At 36.9% G+C, this 22564-nt stretch overlaps 1 protein-coding gene across 13 annotated transcripts in view; it reads left to right on the forward strand.

The window, feature by feature from the left end:
• MYCBP2 (MYC binding protein 2) overlaps nt 1-22564 on the forward strand; it is a 264029-nt gene that overhangs the window by 231945 nt on the left and 9520 nt on the right. For 11 of the 13 annotated variants that reach the window (XR_011489071.1, XM_070471540.1, XM_070471541.1 and 8 more), the window contains 14 exons: nt 205-361; nt 542-766; nt 2828-2893; nt 3993-4232; nt 4553-4651; nt 11518-11598; nt 12617-12883; nt 13698-13981; nt 15585-15681; nt 16918-17037; nt 19618-19719; nt 20483-20611; nt 20988-21120; nt 22377-22480. Coding sequence is in view for 12 of the 13 variants with exons in the window: in XM_070471540.1 (XP_070327641.1) it covers nt 205-361; nt 542-766; nt 2828-2893; nt 3993-4232; nt 4553-4651; nt 11518-11598; nt 12617-12883; nt 13698-13981; nt 15585-15681; nt 16918-17037; nt 19618-19719; nt 20483-20611; nt 20988-21120; nt 22377-22480 (2104 nt within the window). In the remaining variant the exon portion in view is untranslated. The remainder of the gene's footprint in view (nt 1-204; nt 362-541; nt 767-2827; nt 2894-3992; nt 4233-4552; nt 4652-11517; nt 11599-12616; nt 12884-13697; nt 13982-15584; nt 15682-16917; nt 17038-19617; nt 19720-20482; nt 20612-20987; nt 21121-22376; nt 22481-22564) is intronic. The other 2 variants (XM_070471542.1, XM_070471548.1) reach the window with 1 other exon arrangement.

Consider the following 22564-nt stretch of genomic DNA (forward strand, 5'->3'; position numbering starts at 1 on the left):
CATTGTCCAAGAGAAATGGCATATATTTCTCCCCAAAAAAGCCAGTAGAAATCATTTTGTTTCTTGAATTTTTAAAATTTCTAATATTGTTATTTTTACCTACAGCATTAAGATTAGCTGCAGAGTGCTTTTTTTTTTTTTTCAAGGAATTCCTTAGAGGTTCCTGAAAAAGAATTATTTAATATATTACTTATGCTTTTTTAGGTGCTGGAGTCTGAAATTCAAGCAATCTGATCACCAGTTCCTCCATCAGAGCAATGTCTTTCATCACATTAACAATATTTTGTCAAAATCAGATGACGGAGACAGTGAAGAGAGTTTTAGCATCAGCATACAGTCTGGCTTTGAAGCTATGAGTCAGGTCAGTCATCTAACAGTTATCCTTTGTTATCCTATTAATACTCAACAATGTATTGAAGGAAAAACTGAAAATTACTCCTGAACAATTTGATACTTACTTTTATTTCTATCTCATGCCTATTTTATTATTGTGGAAGATTTCCTTTTGAGTGTTACAATTATGTGTATTTGTTTCTGGTAGGAATTGTGCATAGTAATGTGCTTAAAGGACTTAACCAGCATTGTTGACATAAAAACTTCAAGCCGACCTGCCATGATTGGCAGTTTGACAGATGGTTCCACAGAAACCTTTTGGGAGTCAGGAGATGAGGATAAAAACAAAACTAAGAACATCACCATCAACTGTGTAAAAGGCATCAATGCCCGCTATGTATCTGTTCATGTGGACAATTCCCGAGATCTTGGGGTAAGAAAGGAAACTTAACTGTGGTTTGTTAGTTCTTTTCAGACCTTTATTAATCAAACAGTCTCATTTCTGAGTTTTAGCAAAAAGGCTTTCATCTGGAACTTTACCAAACAAACAACCTATTTATATTCTCAAAATAACTCTTAAGTCTAAAAACAGATTAATAGGACTTGGGGCACTGTGGAATACCCATTTTAAGAAAGGATCTGATTATAAATACATGAAATCTATAGCTAAGCAAAATAAATATCTGCTTCATGATTTTTTTACTTCCATGCCCTTGTTCAAGCTATTTCCTTGGCCTGGAAGTTCTCCTAAACTCCGCCATTCAGATTCTTCCCAAGTCTAAGACCCAGCAGACAAATTCTCCTCCAGTACCTCTTCTATAAAAGTTACTCTTTCTCTCCTCTGGGTTCTTTTTTACCTTACTCTAGCGGCACTTAATGCAGTTTGTGCAGTGTGTAGGTGTAATTAGCCTTCAGTTTTTAATCCTCACCCCCACCGTCTCAGGGGAGTTGGGGAGAGTTCCTGGATTAACCTGTATGATCATGCTATATATTCTCCCTAGTAGCCTGTCTACGTTTCAACTGAATTGAGCACTCTTTAACAAAAAACACTGGAGAAGAAAAAGCATCCTATTTTCTGGAGTGTTAAGGGCCAAGAAGAATGTAACACCAACTGCCAGATTCCCATGCTTCTACCCCATTCTTGAGAAAGAATACTTCTTAGAATTTTTTCTCTCAGAAAGGAAGTGGCCTGCGGATACAGTATTAATAAGTCCCCTTGGGCCATTGCCAAGCTGCTCCTATCCCACTTGTATATTTCCTTTCCCAGGGAGAGCCAAAGTGGTGGGTTTGGGTCTCAGATGACCTGAGTGGAGAATGCCAACCACAGAAGTTCAGTCTACAGTCAGAGCACTCCTTGCTATCTTCAGTCACCCCAGCTGCTGTCCATCAGCACAGATTGAATAAGAAAAAAAAAGGCTTAGCTAATATATCACTGTATCTCTTGCTTACCACCTCTTGAGACCCAAGAGTTCAATCAGTACAACTACTTTGTCTTACTTGAAAGTCACGTGTAATAAAGCAGAACACTTCGGGCAGGAACTCACTGCTCAGTACAGTGTTATCTTTGATTCATGTTTTAAGCTAGAATATATTTTCCATCAAAACAGTGGTTGTAATCAATTTAACATTTTGTCTTTTAGGAGAGATTATCAGGGTAATGTTAATTTTTAACAGATATGCTCACATCAGCTTTTCTTTTAGGAAACCTCCCCTGATTTATATGCATCATTAAGACTTGCATAGTGTACTGTGTCCCCCAGCCTTCCCATCACACTGCCTTAAACACAGCATTTGTTCATTTGAATTGCATCAGCTTATAGCACTTAAAAGTATACAACTCTCCAAGGAATACATATGTCCATCTATTTCGTGATGTACTTGGCATAAAACTTACTCAATCTTAAGGTCTCTGACTCTAGTACCATTATGATTCTTTCCAGTACTTAAAGGTATTAAATTTCTTTTGATACTTTATATGTTTAATGGTCCTTCCCTAATTTGGCAAAGATCTCAAAGGGATAGAACTCATCACTCTTATGTATCCTCCCTCAAGTCCCTATGGCTGTCTGGGGGCATCATGATACTCGCAAGTATTTGTTGCTTAAGCTACCTACCTTCCTCCCTTTTACACCAGAAGCAATGAGAATCATGTAATAGAATGGGACATAAGTAGCAAGGCAAATTGTTGAAAGACTTCATGATAGAGATAGAATTTAAATGATTAGACTTTGGATGAAAAGAAGGAATGCTAGCCTCCTCTCTCAGAGCCCATAGAGAAGGACTGAAATGTGTGATTCAAGATGGAGTAGTTTGTGAGAATAAGAAAAAGACAGGAGTTGTAGGAACTGTGGTTGGACAGATGGAATGAAGTCAGTTAGGAAGGACTATAAAAGACAAGCAGAAGAGTTGATATGATATTGATAGGCTGTAAGAAATCACTGTCCGTTGAAGCCAGTAACATGACATAATAACTATTTTGAATTGTTTATTTTAGAATAAAGTCACCTCAATGACCTTCTTAACTGGCAAAGCAGTAGAAGATTTGTGCAGAATAAAGCAGGTAATTAAAACTGTCATTAAATGTTTTTACTGCCTTGGTAGAAATTTCTTCTCAGTCTCCACTGTTGAGTTCTAATTTTGGCATGCCACGGTATTATGGGAAACCATCTCTTTTCAACACACTAAATTGGCAAATAGTCCATGTATGGAAATAGTTATAACCACCTCTGTTCTAAACATCTTACCCATTATTTTCCTAAATGTTCTGTAGTCATGAGTAAGTATACTGTGCCCTCCACCCTGACTTCTGCTCCCCTGCAGAGAGTCAGGGTGACTTAGAATTCATCATAGATCCGATTCACAAATGCCACTGTAATTCAGCCACACTTCAGATTAAAATATAGATTATTGTTCTGTACTTTTAAAATCTTTCCGTTTACAGCACTGCAATATATCCAGATTAAAAGTCAATGTACAAACCTACTCTAGAAACAAGTCTTGTTTGGGCTTGTGACAGATGCTGTATAAACTCACTCCCTTGTGAGTGAATAGTGTCAAAAACCATTGTACAGTACATTGAAATTTAATCCTTGAGAAGAGTTAGATTTTCAATGAAATATACTGAAGTAAATTATCACAGATGTGAATTTACATATTATATAATATTTCTTTGAAAGTAAAACGTATTAAGTGCACAGCTAAAATCCTTGCTTTAAATGTGCTTTCATGTAAAGGTGCACAAAATAGGATTTCATTGCTGATCATGTGAGCATTTCTACTTACAGGCAGTATAGGTACAGTCATAAAAATTGTTTCCAGTGATTTCACTTATGTAACTTGTGCTCAGAAGCCGTATAGTACATATAATGTAAGCAGACCTGTATTTTAGTTCTCAAATCCACCACTTACCGGACTCCTGCCATCTGTGTTAACCTAACTCTCTTCATCTGTAGCTATTATATTATTGCTTATCTTTACAAGATTTAAATAAAATAATCAGTGTGAAATAATCTAATACACTTCTCTGTGTGTACAATTATTGTTATTTGAGCTTACTGTTATTAACACTAGGACATAACAACTACTGTCATTAAGTCTAGGACAGTGATAAAATAGTAATCCACTTGTATCAGGTTTCTATCCCTTTTCTGCTCCCCTAGGTGGATCTGGATTCCAGGCACATTGGTTGGGTAACAAGTGAACTTCCAGGAGGGGATAATCACATCATCAAAATTGAATTAAAGGGCCCAGAAAATACACTGAGAGTTCGACAGGTTAAGGTCCTGGGCTGGAAGGATGGCGAAAGCACAAAAATTGCTGGCCAGATCTCAGCCAGTGTGGCCCAGCAAAGGAACTGTGAAGCTGAGACTCTGCGAGTGTTCAGACTTATTACATCTCAAGTGAGTGTCCTTACTACACATAGTCTAGCACAGGATAAAATGAAATAATGTACTACTTAAATAATAATATCAAGAGCTTAACAAAGTAGTTTGTTCAGTTTGTTAGAGATTGTTAGCTATAAGTTTGGCCCATTTTTTCCTTCTCAGAGCCCAAATTCTTATATTTCATTTTGCATTCATATTTCTGAAAAGTAGAGGTATGCAGTAAAATAGCATAGGAATATTATAAAACCTGCAGAATCAGCTGTTGCGTCCTCCAGGCCTTCACAGTGGTGATTCCTGCCATTAGCTTACTCTCACCTCCCTGTCTTCCTCACCAGGTATTTGGAAAGCTCATCTCTGGAGATGCAGAACCCACACCAGAACAAGAGGAAAAAGCACTGTTGTCATCACCTGAAGGAGAGGAAAAAGTATACAATGTATTTATTTATATTCTAAAAATATTTATTTCCCTATTCCGTTTTCTTTTGCTCAGTGGAATAATCCATGTATTGCTATGTATTTTAATGTATATGTGATACTAGTTTCTGTGTAAATATTTTCTCCTTTAATTAGAAAGAAGATGAACTGTCAGAAGATACTCACTTTTTGCTCATGTATGATCTAGCTAGTATTTTAAGTAACAACAAAATTTGCTCTCAACCTTGGGCTGTTTTGTTTAAATGTTGGCATTTATAAAATCAGATTCATTGTTGACTATGCTGTGTACTTTCCTCCATCTTCTCTGTCCTTCACAGTTCAGCTCAAAAATACTGTCTTCTCCATGAGCCTTAAAGAAGGTTCATGGTGAAGACACAAAGAAGTATTTCCTCTGCTAAACTTCATAGTAATTTCTGTGTCTCTTCTTGATTTCTCTCTTGTTGGGTTTATTTGTATACATGGTTTATTGCTGTTCAGTTGCCCAGTCATGTCCGACTCTTTGCAACCCCATGGACTGCAGCCCTCCAGGCCTCTGTCCCACCCCATCTCCCAAAGTTTGCCCAAGTCCATGTCCAAGATACAGACATGGTTTATATCTTCTACTTAATCAAAGCTTCCTAAAGACCAGGTACATGTCTGATTTGTCTTTATATCTACCATGGCATAAGCCCACATGTGTGCAGGGGATTTTTATTGGAATAACCTGTCCTTTATATTGTTCTTGAAATTTCTTCTAAAGTGCATTTGCCTGACTTATTTGGTCTTAACTAAAGCGCTGTATCTAAGAAGAGAACTTCATCCATTTTCAAAAAGAGAAGTCAACCATGACTAGTCTTCATATTCTTCTGTATTTACTAATAGATGAGATACTATAAATACTCATCTTGACAGTTCTTTGAAAGATATTTTCAAGGACTCACCTAAGCTAACTCTGTGCCTTCCAATACAGAGGCAACCAAATCATCCACATTTTTCTATCAGGAATCTGTTTATTAAAAAAAAAAAAAGGATTTCACAAACTCTGGTAATTGTTTTCCAGCATCTTTTGGAGATAACATTTTGACAGTTATAAGACTGAGAACTCATTAAATCAGCTGAATTTTAGCAAATGGCAGTTGTTTGCTGAGCAACCTTGAGAACTGGTATCAAGCCGTCAAAAACTTGCCTTCTGTTCTTAAGCATGAACAGTCAGTCCCCTCCCTCCCAAAACAGATCATCAGGGATACTCTCTAGTATATAATCACTGTATAAAATATGTGGAAAATTGCACATGTCATAGAATTTCAGAGTACGTTGAGGTTATTGTCCCTGGAGTGAACAGAGAAGGCTTCTTGGAGGATATTAGGCTTTGAGTTAGACCTGAAAGAGAATGGATGAAAGCTAGATTAAAAGGATGAGAGGATGGGAGCATTGAAGAGGCTGGCCAAACAGTAGGAGAGTGTATGCTGAGGCATTGGGGATGAGTGGGAAAGGTTTGCTAGTGGTTGGATACCAGTGAGATGATGTAATTTTTTTTTTTTTTTTACAGGGAAATATCTTTTATTTATTTATTTATTTTTTCCATTTATTTTTATTAGTTGGAGGCTAATTGCTTTACATCATTACAGTAGTATCCATGAGATGATGTAATTTTTAAGGGAAGCATTTTTTAAGTCAGATTTTTGAAGTAAAACTTACATACAAAATCATCCTTTAAAAATTAGTTGTTTTGAGTTTTGACCAATGTGTACAGTGGTGAAACCATCACAAGCAATTTTTAAAACACATCCCTCCCAGAATTGCCCTGTCGTTCCTCTGCATTCAGCCCTCTCATCTCATTCCTCCCCTGTGGCAACCGCTGACCTATTTTCTGCCTATTTCCTTCCCTATAGGATGGCCATTCCCTGGTGGCTCAGATGGTAAAGAATCCACCTGCAATGCAGGAGACCCTGGTTCGATCCCTGAGTTGGGAAGATCCCCTGGAGAAGGAAATGGCAACCCACTCCAGTATTCTTGCCTGGAAATTCCCATGGATGGAGGAGCCTGGCAGGCTATATAGTCCATGGGGTCGCAAAGAACTGGACACGACCACGCGACTTCACTTTTTATAGTATTGCTTTTTCCCAGGTTTTATTTAATGGAACAGCATAGAAAGTAGCCTTTTTGTCTGATGTTTTATAGGTAGTGTAAGAACATGTATCAGTTGTTTGTTCTTTTGGTTGCTGAGGAGTATTCCATTGTATGAGTTTACCATAGTTTGTTTATCCTTTCACAAATTTCTGATAGACGTTTGGGTTGTTTCCTCTATTTAGCTATTATTAATAAAACTTCTATCAACGTTAGCATACAGATCTTTGTATGGACATGTTTTCATTTTTCTTAGGTAAATACCTGTGAATAGGATTGCTGTATAAGAAGTATATGTTTAACTACCTAGGAAACTGCAAACTCTTTCCAAAGTGATTAAGTCATTTTACATTTTTACCAACAAAGTATTTCCAGTTGCTCCACATCTCCTTGACAATACCTGATACTATCACTCTTTTTAATTTTATACACTCTTATAGGTATATACTTGTATCTTGTGGTTTTTTTAAATAATTTTTATTATTCATTTATTTTGCTTTTGGCTGTGCTGGATCTTTGTTGCTGCCTGGGCTTTTCTGTAGTTGTAGCGAACAGGGGGCTGCCCTAGAGATTAGGTGCGCATGCTTCTCATTGCAGTGGCTTCTCCTGCTGCGCTGCACGGATGTTCGAGCATGTGGGCTCAGCAGGTGTGGTGCATGGACTTAGTTGCTGTTTAGTGTGTGGGATCCTCCCAGACCAGGGATCTAACCCGTGTCTCCTATATTAGCAGGCAGATTTTTTACCATTGAGCCATCCGGGAAGCCCCTTGTTGTGGTTGTAACATGGATTTTACCAGTGACTAATAATATTGAGCACATTTTTATCTATTTATTTGCTGTCTCTGTGCTATATTTATCAAAATGTATGTTCAGATTTTTTGCCCATTTTTTTTATATTGAGCTGTTTGTGTTATTATTGGGTTGGAAGATTTCTTCATATATTCAGGAGATATATATATATATATATATGTCTTCTACCAAATACATGTTTGGTAACAATGCATTTTCAAATATTTTCTCCTAGTCTGTGACTTATCTTTCAGAGAGAAGTTTCTAATTTTGATAAAGTTCCATTTATCTGTTTTTTTTTAATGACTCATGATTTCTGTGTCTTACCTAACTAAGGTCACAAAGGTTTTCTCCTGTTTTCTTCTAGAAACATTAGAACTTTAGTTCTTTTATTTAGAACTATATACATTTCAAGTTTTTCTATATAGTGGAAATTAAGCATAGAGGTTCTTTTTCTTGATATGAAGATGTTTGATTCTTCTACTGCCATTTGTTGAAAAGACTATCCTTTATCAATAATCAGTCCACCAGAAATGTATAGGTCTGTTTCTGGACTCTATTCTGTTTCATTAATCTATATGTATATTCTTACACCAACATCAGACTGTCTTGATTACTGTAGCTTTATAGAGATTCCAACCAAGTTCTTTTTCAAAGTTGTTTTGGCTATCCCAGATTCTTTCCATTTCCATATAAAGCTTAAAAGTGGATTATCAATTTCTTCCTCCTCCACAAAAAACATAAAATTTTTTTTAAAAACCTACTGAAATATTGATTGGAATTGCACCAAAGTGCTAAGTCAGTTTGGGGAGAATTGCCATGTTAATATTGAGTCTGGAAATCCCATGGACAGAGAAGCCAGGCAGCTTACAGTCCATGGGGTCACACAGGAATGAGGACTTAGCAACTAAACAACAACAGTAAATCCATGAATATTATATTTCTTTAGTTCTGCCCATTTATTTAGATCTTCTTATAGTTCAGCTCTGTGTACATGTCTTATAAACACTTTATTAAATTGATCCCTAAGCATTTCATGGTTTTTTTGCTATTGTAAATATTTCACTTTCCAGTTATTCATTTCTAATACATAAAAATACAATTGACTTTTGTGCGTTAAACATATCCTATGGTCTTCTTATGGAGAAGGGAATGGCAACCCACTCCAGTATTCTTGCCTGGAAAATTCCATGGACAGAGCAGCCTAAAGGGCTACAGTCTGTGGAGTCCTAAAGAGCTGGACTGGAGAAGGAAGTGGCAACCCACTCCAGTGTTCTTGCCTGGAGAATCCCATGGACAGAGGAGCTTGGCGGGCTACAGTCTGTGGGGTCGCAAGAGTTGGACACAGCTGAGCAACTAAGCACAGCACAGCGTATGGTCTTCTTACGGGACACCTATAGCTCAGCTGGTTAAGAATCTGCCTGCAATGCAGGAAACCCTGGGTTGGGAAGATCCACTGGAGAAGGGACAGGCTACCCATTCCAGTATTCTTGGGCTTCCCTGGTGGCTCAGCTGGTTAAGAACCTGCCTGGAATGTGGGAGACCTGGGTTCAATCCCCAGAGAGGAAGATCCCCTAGAGAAGGGAACGGCTACCCACTCCAATATTCTGGCCTGGGGAATTACATGGACTATAGTCCCTGTAGTCTCAAAAGAGTCGGACACAACTCAGTGACTTTCACTTTTACTTTTTTCATGGTCTTCTTAAATTTACTTATTAGTTCGAGAAGCTCTTTTGTAGTAACCTTGGAATTTTCTTCATAGATAATCATGTGGTCTTCAAAGAAAGCCAGTTTTACTTCTTTCCAATCTTGTGTTATTCCACTGGCTAATTCCTTCAGTTACCATGTTGAATAAAAGTAGTGAGATCAGATATGTTTGCCTTTTCTAGATTGGGGAAGGAAAGTATTCAATCTTTCACTATAGATTTTTTGTAACTGCGCTTAGTCAGTTTGAGGATGTTCCTCGTTTGCTGAGAATTTTTATCAGAATGGATTTCTTATATAGTTCTCTCTTTTCATTTTCTTTTATTTGGTAAAATAGTCCACATATTGCTGTGTGTATTAATGGATATGCAGTAATTCCTTATATATACTTTATTTTTGTTTGAAGAAGATGCGCTTGAGGAGTGATAACTGGGTGGCACAGTGTTTCTTTTTGGGGTGGTAAAAATGCTCTAAAATTTGGCTGTGGTGATGGCTGCACTTATTAGCGCATATATATAAACCACTGAACTGTATACTTTAAATGAATGAATAATATGGTATGTGAACTATATGTCAGTACAGCTGCTTTTAAAAAGGAAAAAGCAAGGTAAATTATGAAAGAAGTTAAAAGATCTTCCTGTCTGAAAGGAACTCATTTGTTAATGTGTATTCTGGCTATAAGTAGCACACACACACAAATTTATTTTACAAACTTACTCTCCTTAGTAGATGCAAGGAAGCTGCAGTTATCCGTTCTTTTTGAGTGAGCTTTGGTAGTTCTCCCTTTCAGGTAGTTTGCCCATTTCGTCTGAGTTGCTGGATTTATTGGCATTAATTGTTCATAATATACTCTTATCCTTAGACTCTATTGTTATGTATCTTCTTTTATTATATCTTTCCAGCTGTTTGCTTTGGATTTAATGTGTTATTTTTCTGACTTCTTAAAGTCCTAATGATGAGTTGAGATCTTTCTTTTCTCATAAGCTTAGCACTGCTTGAGTGTCACAGATTTGAGTGTTGTTTTTTCCCATTTCATTCGATTCAAAATATTTTCTGACTTTTATTTTGATTTCTTCTTGACTTTTTGGGTAACTTGCAAGTTTTCTTCTTTAATTTCTGAATATTGGGAGTTTTCCTGATAGCCTTGTATTGTTAATTTCTACTTTAATTCCTTTGTGGTAAAATACATAAATATAGTATCACTTTTGAAACTATTAAGACCTGAATTCTGGCTCGTAGTAATGGTATAGTTTAGTGAATGTCCATGTGCACTTAAATGAATGTGAACTCTGCTGTTGTTGTTTGGAGAGTTGTATAAATGTGAGTAATTCAGTTGGTTGATAGTTTTGTTCAGATCTATAAGAACCTTGCTGATAGGTAAGGTTCACTGTTTGCTCATTTACTTGTATCAGGTACAGAAAGAATTTGAAGTGTCCAACAATATGGATTTGTCAATTTAGATTTTAGTTCACCTGGTTGCCCATGTCAGCTCTTTGGTGGGCACCCAAAAATTACAGTTCTGTAGATTACCAGCTTTTCTCATTGTTAAGGTGGGAGCAGCATTCTCTTGTGGCTGTCTCTATCCTAAGAAAAGTGAAATTTGAGTCATTTTTAATTTTAAATACAAGGATGATTTGCCTCAGTTTTCTTACCTATAAAGCAGGCAGAACATCAAACCCCTTATGGGGTTTTTCTGAAGATTAAATAAGGTCGTGTGTATGTGTATATGTATATATGTTTGTGTATTTATCTATCACTTAAAAGAGTGTCATACACATGATAGACACTATAAAACTTCAGCCTTCATATTTCTTCTTGTGATAGGTTTCTTTGTTTACTGTCAGTGTTGGAGTAACTTAAGGCCACCATTGTCAGAGAGTGTTGTTAGGACACTTCATTTTTAACCAAATGTCATTTTCCTGAGTTGCTCTTCTAATAACCAAATATGGAATATGAACTAATAGTCTTCACAGTTTAGAAATAGATTCAATCAAAATGGCACAAACTGACCAAGTTAAAGAAATCCATGAAGTATATTTCTCTGGATTTCTTAAAGTCAGAAATTTTGTCCTTCTTATGGTCACTTTAGCCACTAGTGACTTACTCAAACTTTTTATCCTTCATCTTAGTGTTATAGATCTCAATTTAAAATGAATTCACCTTGTAAAGATACCTGCATAATTACTTATCCAGACATTTCAAAATGACAAATATATGAATTTTATTAAAAGAGCCTGCCTCCTTTTTTCCCCTTTTTGTATCTAAAGGCAACATCAGATGCTGACCTGAAAGAACATATGGTTGGAATCATCTTCAGCAGAAGTAAACTGACTAACCTACAAAAACAGGTTGGTCAATAGTCATTTCATTGTCTTCATCAGTTTTGTTTGTTTTTAGGGTATAAAGCATTTTCCAAAATTTATGGAGCCTTTTTTATGCTGACTCTTTTATAGGTCCTGCAGAATGTGTCTACCTTTTTCTAGAGAGGAAGGAGTACGTTGGCATACCTGCATCACTTTAATGACTTTGTTATGAATGTTAACTTTCTTACCTTGCTGCTCTTTATTTTTCTCATTTTCAGGTAGATTGTTTCATTTTGGTGTCAAATACCCAGTTATATCAGGTTTCATTTGTGTTTCCTGTGTTCCTTTCCCCTTTGTTTTTTGTTTTAATTATTCTGCTGAGTAGTTATAATATTAACTAAACCAGTGTTAGATATTTCTAATTATCACGAGATGGTATAGTAGCACTAGATCATTCATGTAATGGGATTTCACTTTGGGAATACCTAAGTAACATAAAATTAGCCCTTTCGAAGTCAAATAAAATACTGACTTTTGAATTAGGTTGTAAATTGGCCCACTATTTTGACTTTCAACACCTTAAGTCTTTTTTAAATAAATCACATAAATTTATTTGTGCTTTATCTTTTTAACAGCATTTTATTGAATTGTAGAAGCTACCAGTTGTAAAATGCTGTTATTTTCTGTCACTAAAAAAAATGAAAATTGTTGCCAATTAAATTATGAGTTGTATCAATTACAAATCACATTATGAATAGAAATGTGGGGGAAAGATGCCTTAGAAGTGATTAAATATGGTGATTTGTTTTCATTTCATGTCTTAAACCACAGGCAGGGGAATTGGTAACCAGTAGAGCATTCATTTCTGTACTAATTGATTTAAATACTCAGGTTTTTAATCATCATTTTCCTTAATTGTTTTTAAGATGTGTTAAGAGAATGGTATGATGGAGAATTAACTGGGAGGAAGAGTATTAAATTGAGTATCAACTAATATTCTTTTTTTTTTTAATTAAACCTTACAAATACGCTTTTACATTTTCTTTATGTTGCCCTTGAACAGGTGTGTGCTCACATTGTCCAGGCCATCCGCATGGAAGCCACCAGGGTCCGTGAGGAATGGGAACATGCCATATCAAGCAAAGAAAATGCCAATTCCCAGCCCAGTGACGAAGATGCCTCCTCTGACGCCTACTGCTTTGAGCTGCTCTCCATGGTCCTGGCCTTGAGCGGCTCTAACGTGGGCCGGCAGTACTTGGCCCAGCAGCTGACCCTGCTCCAGGACCTCTTCTCACTGCTCCACACCGCCTCCCCACGCGTCCAGAGACAGGTGACTGGCCTAGCTCCTACCTGGAGGCATATTTTGTTACTTTTGATTTTTAATTAATTTGTTTATTTTAATTGGAGGATAGTTACTTTATAGTATTGTGATGGTTTTTTCCATACATCAACATGAATCGGCCACAGGTATACATGTTTGAAACATTGTTAAAAATTATTCTAACAAGGAGAATCAGAGTTTCTTGTTTTTGGGGGCTTTTTTTGTTTGTTTGTTATAATATATTTTGGTTTTCAGATTGTATTTTAATCCCATGTTTTTCTTTTTGACTCATTATGGTGAGAATATGGAAGAACAAAATATGTTCCATTTTAGTAATGTGCTATTGTGATAAATAGTATTCTGCTACTCAGCCTTATTACCGTGATATATATAATGACCGAGTAAGATGTGTTTTTTTCTTGCTGCCCTGGAGTGGTGGTCATTTGAGAAGTTAAATCAAGCTTAAGTCATTTCTTCTGTCCTCATAACTTTTGAAGTCATAGAATGCCAGCTGGACTCAAAAAAAAAAAGAAAGAAAGAAAAGAATACTTTAAATAAAACACCGATCTTTTTTCAAAAAATTGAAGTATAGCTGATTAACAATGTTGTGTTAGTTTCAGGTGGGCAGCAAAGTGATTCAGTCACATGTACATGTTATCTGTTCTTCTTCAAGTTATTTTCCCATTTAGGCTGTTACAGAATATTGAGCAGAGTTCCCTGTGCTATATAGTAGGTTCTTGTCGGTTATCTATTTTAAATATAGCTGTGTGTATATATGTCAATGCCAAGTCTTTAAATAGAATTCTTTTATTTTTCATACCAGGTGACCTCCTTACTAAGACGAGTTTTGCCTGAAGTGACCCCTAACCGTCTGGCCAGCATTATAGGAGTCAAGTCTCTCCCGCCAGCAGATATCAGTGACATTATTCACTCAACAGAGAAAGGAGATTGGAATAAGCTCGGTATCTTGGACATGTTTCTAGGATGCATTGCCAAAGCACTCACAGTACAGCTGAAAGCCAAGGGCACCACCATCACAGGGACAGCGGGCACCTCCGTGGGCAAGGGGGTGACCACAGTCACCCTCCCGGTGATTTTCAATTCCAGGTGGGTTATTGCATCTGTTCTGGTCCCAAAATAGACTGGAGTGAGCTACTGTCTGAAGACTTCAGACACTTCAGGTTCCATCCTGTTTGCTTATCCAGAAATAGAAGCCATGAATGACTGACCTGTGTATGAAAGAGTAATAAAAGTGTCTTTTCAAATTAGTGGGGAAGGAAAAGTTTGCTGAGTATACGATGTTAGAATACTTCCCAAGTCAAAACAAAAAACTATAGACCCTCTCACCGTGTACACAATAAACTTCAGATCAACTGAAACTTCACATATTTTTGCTTTTAAACTCTACTAGGACAAATTATAGAATATTTTTGTAATCATCAATTTGAAAAGACGTCCTTAAATAAAACACAGAACCTGAAGTAACAGGGGAAAGACTCAGGCTTGGCTACATAAAAGTGAAAGTTGTTTGTTTTTAAAATACAGACAACTGATTTGGAAAAAAGTATTTAACAGTTTAGTAGGCAATGAATTATTAGTCCTAATATTAGAAGAATGACTACAAATCAATGAAAAAACGACCAATACAGATTTCTGACAAGAATAGTCAATTCAGAGAAGAAAAATTACAAATGCCAGGACTTCCCTGGTGGTGCAGTAGTTAGGAATCCACCTTCCAATGCAGGGGACTTGGGTTCAATCCCTGGTCGGGGAGTTAAGATCCCACATGCCGCTGGGCAACTACTGAGCCTGCAAGTAGCAGCTGCAAACCCACATGCTCTGGAGCCCACGCGCCACAACAACAGAGAAGACTCTGCCACGTCTCAGAGTCCATGTGCCGCATCCAAGGCCCAACACAGCCAAAAATAATTTAGAATGTTAAAAAAGTTACAGACGCCAGTAAATCAGAGCAAAGGCGCTTCAGTGGTAGAGAAACGTAGATTAAAACAATAGTGAAATATCTTTGCATTGGCATAATTGACATCTAATTAAATTGCTAAAACCTTTTTGGATGTCAGTTTGATAATATCAGTCTATTTAAAATTTGCATATCCTTTGACCTACCAGTTTTACTTCTGTAGAACTGTTTTCTCTCAAAAAATGTTCATACATGTGCACAAAAATATTGTAGAGGGCTCTTTGTTACAGAATTGTGTATAACAGCAGAAGATTAAGGACATCTGGAATAATGCTAGTGAAAGAGCTAACTGATGACATTAAGCACCAGAGTGTTATAAGTGTATCCCTTCTTTCATCTGGATAGTCTTGCCAGGGGAAAAAAATGTGAGCTGAACTAAACGGTAGTAGATTACTCATATAGTTGACATATTCTGGTGCAAGCTCTTATCTTTATGTGGACTGGTAACAAATAGTTTGTGTTTGTGGATCTATTTTGAATGGTACTGTTCTAAAAGATGCATGCAAAAATAATATTTGATATTTATAATAATAAACAGTGAAATACTTGAAAGGGGACATATATCAATCAGAATAACTACTCTCTTAGAGTTGAACAGGTAGATTATGAGTAATGTTGTGATTAACTTTCTTTTAAAATGCCCTGACTGATTGAATCATTTTGAATAAGTTTTTGTTTTATTCATTTGTAACTACCACTGGTTGGTTTACAAATGCTGACTTTTCTTTGCAGTTACATCCGTCGAGGTGAGAGTCATTGGTGGATGAAAGGCTCCACTCCTACCCAGATCTCAGAGATCATCATTAAACTTGTTAAGGATATGGCTGCAGTAAGTTCCCAGTAGAAACCTGATTAACAAAACAAGTAGCGTAATCATTCTACTGAATTGTTAGGACAACATTCATGTTATTTTGCCTAATTCACAAGCTCTGTTTAGTAAGTTCACTATCGCACCCTTTATCTTTTCAGTTGGTGAAAATTTTTCCCTTTGTGTAAACTGTGTGCATTTCAAGCTTCCCAGTTAATTTGCTTGAGAAATATTTCCGTAAGTCTTCCAAGACTTAAAGCTTAAGAAACAAAGTATACTCTTTGAACCCCACAGCACAGCCTGAGTCCAAGACCCTAAAGGAAACAAGGCCTGTTGAGTACAAGGTTTCTCAGTCTTCTGTTGTCACAGTTTATTGACTGACCTGTACTGCTGTCCAGGTTTTGCTTTTGTGGGGAGACCCAGGAGTGTGGAGGAAAGGGAATTAATTACTTCTCAGAGTGCCTGGCTCTCGTACTTCCAGGAGTCCAGCCCAAGGAGGGCAGGACATTGTGGATGGTAGATCCTAAGAGGTGGAGTAAACGGCAAGCATTTTGGAGGAAGAGGAATTGGAGTTGGAGCTCTCCCTTTAAAGATTGATAGCACGTGAATATGAGATTAGTAAGCATGTTCTGGAAAAATATGAAGTTATATCACTTTTCCAGCAGCATGAATATTTCATCAGTGGGAGAAATGGAGAATTTTTTCATTTCTCAAATAGGCTTTCTGAGTATGTTCATTGGATGAATATATTTAGGAAAGATGTTCGGGAACACCAAAATTCTATAGTAGTGACATGTTTGTGTTCAGTAAAAATCAGGTTAGCAAATTAAAGTAGTTGTCATTTAAATCCATTTTTGCTCTTGGGTTCCAGTAATACTCCTCTAAAGCAAATCAGCTTAGATGTACGAGTTCCATGTTAAATAACAGGGTTTCATGATCAAAATGTCTCAGTCATAGACACCTTAGTATTTGTTATGTTTTTAATCTAAATGTAAGGTGAAATGCCCTTGAATTCTATGGGAAAAGAGTGTTAGGAACCTAAATTTTTACATACTTTTCTTTTGAATCATCAAAATAGTAGTTAGAAGTTGAGTTTATAATATGGTTGTGAAGGATTTTTATTTTAAAGTATGCCCTTTGATCTAAAATTCCACTAGCAAAGTTTCCTTTTTGGTGAGGGATGTTAAAAGAACAGAATTTTCTGCTTTGATTATACCTATCTGGTTGCTTATCACATTATTCTGTCCTTCTCATTAGGGTCATTTGTCAGAAGCGTGGTCAAGAGTGACAAAAAACGCCATTGCAGAAACCATTATTGCCCTGACCAAGATGGAGGAGGAATTCAGATCTCCAGTGAGATGTATTGCAACAACTAGGGTAGGTTTCCTTGATTTGGTCTGTATTGTTGTTGCGTGTTCTTTCTCCTTATAGGTTTAAACAAATTTAAATCAATAAGTCAGGTTAATTTACTTTTTAAAAAATATATTGGGTATAGTTGATTTATAGTATTGTGTTAATTTCTACTGTGATTCACATATAAATATATTCTTCTTCATATTCTTTTTCCATTATGGTTTATCCCAGGACATTGAATATAGTTCCCTGTGCTATACAGTAGGACTTTGCTATTTATCAGTTCTCTGTATAATGGTTTGGATCTGCTAATCTCAAATTCCCAATCCATCCCTTCCCCACCTGCTTCACTTTATTTTTCATATCAATACAATTATTGTATTGTATATACAATATACAAACTGTATACAAATTTTATTGTATACAATTGTATTGTATTAATACAATATTGTGTTTATTGAAAAAGTATGAAGGGTTTTTCTGTATTATAAGCTAAGCATAGTAATTTTTAATATTCACTGTTATGTGTTCTTTGTCATTTGTTTTTGTTATTTTTTTTCCATTTATTTTTATTAGTTGGAGGCTAATTACTTGGTTTTTGTCATACATTGACATGAATCAGCCATGGATTTACATGTATTCCCCATCTCGATCCCCTCTCCCACCTCCCTCTCTACCCGATCCCTCTGGGTCTTCCCAGTGCACCAGGCCCGAGCACTAGACTCATGCATCCAACCTGGGCTGGTGATCTGTTTCACCCTAGATAACATCGCAGCACTGTTTATAATAGCCAGGACATGGAAGCAACCTAGATGCCCATCAGCAGACGAATGGATAAGGAAGCTGTGGTACATACACACCATGGAATATTACTCAGCCATTAAAAAGAATTGATTTGAATCAGTTCTAATGAGATGGATGAAACTGGAGCCCATTATACAGAGTGAAGTAAGCCAGAAAGATAAAGACCAATACAGTATACTAACAAATATATATAGAGTTTTTGTTATTTTTAAGGGAGCTAAGGATATACTTCCCTCATAGTTCAGTTGGTAAAGAATCCTCCTGCAATGTAGGAGACCCTGGTTCGATTCCTGGGTGGGGAAGATCCACTGAAGCAGTGATAGGCTACCCACTCCAGTATTCTTGGTCTTCCCTTGTGGCTCAGCTGGTAAAGAATCCGCCTGCAATGTGGGAGACCTGGGTCCAATCCCTGGGTTGGGAAGATCCCCTGGAGAAGGGAAAGGCTACCCCCTCCAGTACTCTGGCCTGGAAAATTCCATAGACTGTATAGTTCATGGGTTCGCAAAGAGTCAGACACAACTGAGCGACTTTCATTCACTATTCATTTAAGAATATACTGATTTTGTAAAGGCTGTATTACCTATATGTTGGCGTACTATCTTTCTAATGATGCTTCCTGATAACTTTAGTATCAACGTGACACTGTGGTAGTCTGAAGATCCTTTAAAGATAAGGCCCTACCTGCTTCTTTCGTAATAACTCAGTTGTCCTAAAAGAGAGCCCTATAGCCTACTTACTGAATGTGTAGGCCTTACTTTTAAAAAGCAGAGAAGGTGTGTGCAGGGCACAGTGGGGCAGAGTCTCTTAGGAAGTGAGATTGCATCCTTCAAATGAGAGATCTACTATAGATTTTAACTACCTAGTATCATGTCCCATACACTTCCAAAAGAGATTTGACATCTCCTTGAAGCAGGGTGGTATGACAGCATTAAGAAGAAAAAGCTGGTAGAAACTGCCTAAATTAATCCTCAGAAGTCTGAAAAAGAAGATACATGGTATTTCCCTTGGGCAGAAAAAGCCCCCTGATTCCTCCTCGCCAGTGAGCATGACTCTGCAACCCTTTCCCAACACACACGCTGCACAGGCGCTGCAGTTGGCGCTCACCTTTCTCCTTGCACACTTTTCTTCTTGTTTTTCTTTCCCTGCCTTTTTTCTGCCTTTACTCCATGTCCAGTGACACTCACTTGCACTTCTCAGAGTAGAAACATTTGAGTCATTTTGTTTTTCAGTAGTGAAGAAATAGTCTTATGTAAAAATGAAACTTACGCTTTAAGTCTCAGAAAATTTTAAATTGCATTTGAGGACAATTTTCTAAAGCTTACAAGATGTTGACTTATTCCTGAAAAAGTATATCAAGCCTGGCGCTAGGCTGTTAGGGGCATACAGAGATTTCTGAGAAGCCCTTACTACCTCACTTCTCATGGGACTGAAAAATTCAACAGCCCTTTCTTCCCCCTTCCTTGAATTCAGTGCCACTAAATGGAGAAATTTATGGGAGACAGTGGTATATATTAAGTATGTAAATTTATTTATCGATACGCTGTTGACACATTAGAATAATAAAGGGTAATTTTATATGTCAGAAAGAGAATGGTTCATCAGAGCGACAGTCGTTTACGCAGTACATGTTTGCGTTCCTGCTATGTACCCAGCACACCCAGTAGTGGGCGTGTGTGCCTGCTACCACATCAGGAAGACCAGAGTACCTCTGGGGACCTTTTTCAGTCCAGCTAACATTTGCTTAGCCATGGCAGCCTGTGTTCTCTAAGTCGGTGGTGTAACCGCGTTTCCTTTCACCAGCTCTGGCTTGCTCTGGCCTCACTGTGCGTTCTCGACCAGGACCATGTCGACCGCCTCTCCTCAGGGAGATGGATGGGGAAGGATGGACAGCAGAAACAAATGGTAAGATCAGAATTACTTTGTACAAATCTAGCTTGTTTTTCTTTATACTAAGCTTTAGCCTAGCTTTACTCCACATGTCAAAATGCCCAGTTAGTGGAACTCTTGAAAAATTGTTTCGCATGGCCTAAGTTCATCTCACAAGTCTATGCAGTTAGGGTTTCCTCTTCATAGTATATGAGGGGATTTAATTATATTTTTTAAAACTTCTCCTTTCTTCTCTGAGTCATGTTTGCATCATATCAAAAGTTGGTTTTAGCCAGACTGTGATTCTGTATCTAGATTTTGTACTAAAATGTCTTATGATAAGAAGGAAATAAAGCAGTAAGAGAGCAACATGAGATGCCATTTATTCACAAATGTACTTAGAGTTTGCGAAGTATCCCTTGCTTCACCAGAAGGAAAAACTTTATATAGGCCCTTTAAACATTTCCTTAACATTCATGTGTCCAAAATGCATTATTTATTCATTTAGCATACATTATATTTGAATATAACAGGAGAAATTGTCTTAAGTCTCTAAAAAAAAAGTATAATGTTTATTTTGTTCATCATTGAACATACATAGCCCATTAATCATGGATTTGGGCATTTTTTTACACTTAAGTACATTTGCCATAATTCTGTTTAACGTTCAAATTCTAATTTCTTGTTAGAGTTCAGAGTAACAATCTGATCCTGTTGTAGATAAATCACGTTCAGGGTGTATGAGTATCTAAGCCTTTCGGGCTAACCTGCTGTAACGTCTGGAAATGTCCTTTTCTAGCCAATGTGTGATAACCACGATGACGGTGAAACTGCAGCAATCATTTTGTGCAATGTATGTGGAAACCTATGTACTGACTGCGACAGATTCCTTCATCTTCATCGGCGAACCAAAACTCATCAAAGACAGGTGAAGATTTCTGCATTTACATGCATAACAGTGTCTGGAACATAAAATATATTCAGTGAGAAATAAATGTGGGGAAGAGACTTGGTGTCATGGAGGAAAAAAAATGGACCTTGGAATCAAAGACCTTGGTGGAATTCCCAGCTGTCTCATTTACCAACTGTGTCAATCAAGAACATCGTTTAATCTCTGAGACTTGGTTTCCACATTTATAAAAAATGAGGTTCTTATGAAGGTTAAAGAGAAGACTAGAAATACCTAAAGTTTGTTAGAGTGCTTAATAAATTAAAGCTGTTTTCATTACTGCATAATTAAATTTTATACATCTTCTTTCAGAGTGATAAATTTATTTCCCTCTTTTTTTTTAATGATACTATAGGTCTTCAAGGAAGAAGAAGAAGCTATAAAGGTTGACCTTCATGAAGGCTGTGGCAGAACCAAACTGTTCTGGTTGATGGCACTAGCAGATTCTAAAACAATGAAGGCAATGGTGGAATTCCGAGAACACACAGGTAAACAGATTTAGGACTGAACCATGCCTAGCAAGTAGAGTGAACCATCCCTACTGATTATGGTTAAACTGGATGTTAGTTTAATTTAATTATTTAGTGTGAATAATTTTGAGAGTTTTCTGATAAGTGATTATGACAGCATTGATCACTGTCTATATTTTTATATCAGTGTTCTATATTATAAACTAGCTGCGTGACCTTGAGCAGGTCATTTTATCTGAAACATGAATTTTTCATTTTGATTTTTTTTTAATTTTTTTCATTTTTTGATTTTTTTCTGGAGTATTCTCAGCTTAAAGGTACACTGAATCTTAGAAATTTGATTTCCAGCACCTCTTTAGTCTGCTATTTATCTGACTGACACAAATTTCTAATTTTGGTGTTAGGTGTATATCTGACAAATTTAAATATGAATAACTATTCATGCTCCAAGAGCATAGTCTTTTTTTCTCTCACTGCTGATTTTTTTCCTCCTGTTATTCCTCCATAACATATATTACATTAGTAAATGTTCTAATGTTTGAACCATCCTTTCAAACATCTAGTGTTTGAACCAACCATATTGTAATTATGATATAAACTGTTCATTTTAAAAAACATTTTCTGTAAATATTGCTAAATTCAGTTATTTAGATTTTTATACAATATCTATGTTTTATAATGAGCTTGGTCTGTATTTTTCAAATCTTGTTTTCTTTCCTTTTGTTCTTTTATGGATTCCGTTCCTTCTTCAGCTATTTCAAATAAATTTAAATTCCTTTCAAATTGCTCTGTTATCTTCAGTTCTCTGGGAATTTTTCTGTTATTCACATTTCATATCCTCTGATAACAGTTTTTCTCTATACCTTGCAATATTGTTGCTGGGAAAGGTACTTGAATGATTTCTCTTTCTTCCATGTATTTTTATTTAATTTTTGTTGTTATATTTTGCCTGATATTGTGGTCTTGTAATGAGGGAGCTGACCACAGCTGCTTGACCTGCTGTCTTGACTAGTCTATTTCTGTGGTAAAGTATAAATAAATCAGTTAATAATTTATTTGGCTTCAGATAACTCTTTAGTTTCTTATCCTTTTGTGTGTGTGTGATTATTTGCTTTGTAATTAGGGCAGCTTACAACCATTCGGATACAAGACTGCCAGGCTGATAGCAAGTGATACATTCCTGGTTTGTTTTTTTTCCCTTTCATGTAGTTATAGTAAAATATGTAGAAAACATCTGCTCACAAGGAGGATTTCTCTTTTCTGTTTGCACCTAGGAAAACCCACCACAAGCAGCTCGGAGGCGTGCCGTTTCTGTGGCTCCAGGAGTGGAACAGAGCTGTCTGCCGTTGGCAGTGTTTGTCCCGACGCAGACTGCCAGGTGCGTGCATCGCTGGCCCCTCACAGTAAGGGGCAGCTCACCTGTGTGTCCCTCAGGACGCCGTTCCTCGGCATAAGTGAGGGT

Source organism: Odocoileus virginianus, chromosome 8, assembly GCF_023699985.2.
Source record: "Odocoileus virginianus isolate 20LAN1187 ecotype Illinois chromosome 8, Ovbor_1.2, whole genome shotgun sequence".
Classification (NCBI taxonomy): domain Eukaryota; kingdom Metazoa; phylum Chordata; class Mammalia; order Artiodactyla; family Cervidae; genus Odocoileus; species Odocoileus virginianus.